Here is a 1,456-nt window from a genome sequence, read left to right as displayed (position 1 = left end):
GCACAGGCTCCGGACGCGCAGGCTCAGCGGCCATGGCTCACGGGCCCAGCCACTTCGCGGTATGTGGGATCCTCCCGGACTGGGGCACGAACCCGTGTCCCCTGCATCGGCAGGCGGATTCTCAACCACTGCTCCACCAGGGAAGCCCAAGCCTTGGTTTTTGTAATTACTGCATCCACGGCACCTACAGCGGTGAGGGGCACAGGGTAGGTGTGGTGTTCAACAACAGCGTATTAAAGAGATTGGTATGAGAGGTCTCACAAAGGAAAAGTCTTGTCTCATGACGCCTGGAAAACGGTGAAGGAAAACTTTGCAGATGCTTTCACAGACCAAGTCATTCACCTGCACTGCATCCAATTTTCACTTAGCAAGCCTCAGAGAAAGTGACATGTCCAGGTAAGTAAGATAACACCATTATCACTCAGCTCCCATCAGGGCTCCAAGCAACTTTCGAAAACCTGTCCTCTGATATACAGTACTAATGTGTGTCTTACGGGAAATCAACTAAATTATTTTTCACCTGAAGGGAGCAGGGTTATTTGACTCCAGATATTCACCATTTGGCTTCTCTTCCATACAACATAGCTTCTAGGCTTAAGGTACTAAGAGTGAGAGCATGCCTATAAATTATTCAGAGATAATTCGAAATAAGTGTGTATCTTTGACAGATTGTCAAGTTTCCTTATGTTTTTTCCTGATAACAAGGGCTATGTTTTTGATAAAATGTTGCCCGTTTCTCATCACGCTTTGCTGTTGCTCTGTGTATGTCTTCTGTGTTGTTTTGTTTTGTTTGTCATTGTTTGGTTTTGTTCCGCCTACAGAGTCCAGTCTGGCTCTTATCTCAGCACCGGTTGGTTTACCTTCATTCTGGCCATGGATGCCTGTTATGGCATTCACGTCTACGGGATGATAAATGACACCTATTGCAAGTAAGATCACAGGAAATTATTTTTATGCATCTCCAATTCTGATATGTTGTCAAAATATCACAATGCATTTTAATATCATAAATCTGAGAAACAGATAAAGCAACAATTATTTCCCAGCATTCTTTGCTGACGTGACATTTTATTGTCAGTGTATCAAGTTGTGACTTTTAGGGATGATAAAAGAGAAAAATATTTACCACAGTCTAATGTCAAATGTCAGAAGGAACATTTTTCCCTTAGTCTGAGGCATATCAGGGACTTGTGGCTGGAAATACAGAACAAGTTCAGTGGTTATTTAATTTGCAAAGCAGGTTTGTCATTTCTGCTGCTCTAATGGTTGATAGATGGCTATTTACTCGATGGTTGTATTTGATCTTGAAGGACAAAATGTCCTGAAGCCTCAGAGAAGCTGATGCCTTAATGAGAATTCCTGGAAATTATACTTCACTACTAAGTGAATAATCTACCAGATCCTTATTTAAAATGAGTATGTTTATCCAGAGTATATTCCTGCTTGTGGGATAGTT

At 42.0% G+C, this 1,456-nt stretch overlaps 1 protein-coding gene across 1 annotated transcript in view; it reads left to right on the top strand.

Annotated features, from left to right (window-relative positions):
* The window catches only part of ST6GALNAC3 (ST6 N-acetylgalactosaminide alpha-2,6-sialyltransferase 3), a 591,033-nt gene that overhangs the window by 586,597 nt on the left and 2,980 nt on the right, over positions 1-1,456 (top strand). The window contains exon 4 of the mRNA XM_007458723.1: positions 822-929. Within this exon, the coding sequence (XP_007458785.1) occupies positions 822-929 (108 nt within the window). The remainder of the gene's footprint in view (positions 1-821; positions 930-1,456) is intronic.

Source organism: Lipotes vexillifer, unplaced genomic scaffold, assembly GCF_000442215.2.
Source record: "Lipotes vexillifer unplaced genomic scaffold, Lipotes_vexillifer_v1.1 scaffold419, whole genome shotgun sequence".
NCBI lineage: Eukaryota > Metazoa > Chordata > Mammalia > Artiodactyla > Lipotidae > Lipotes > Lipotes vexillifer.
This window is presented reverse-complemented; position numbering and strand designations above follow the sequence as displayed.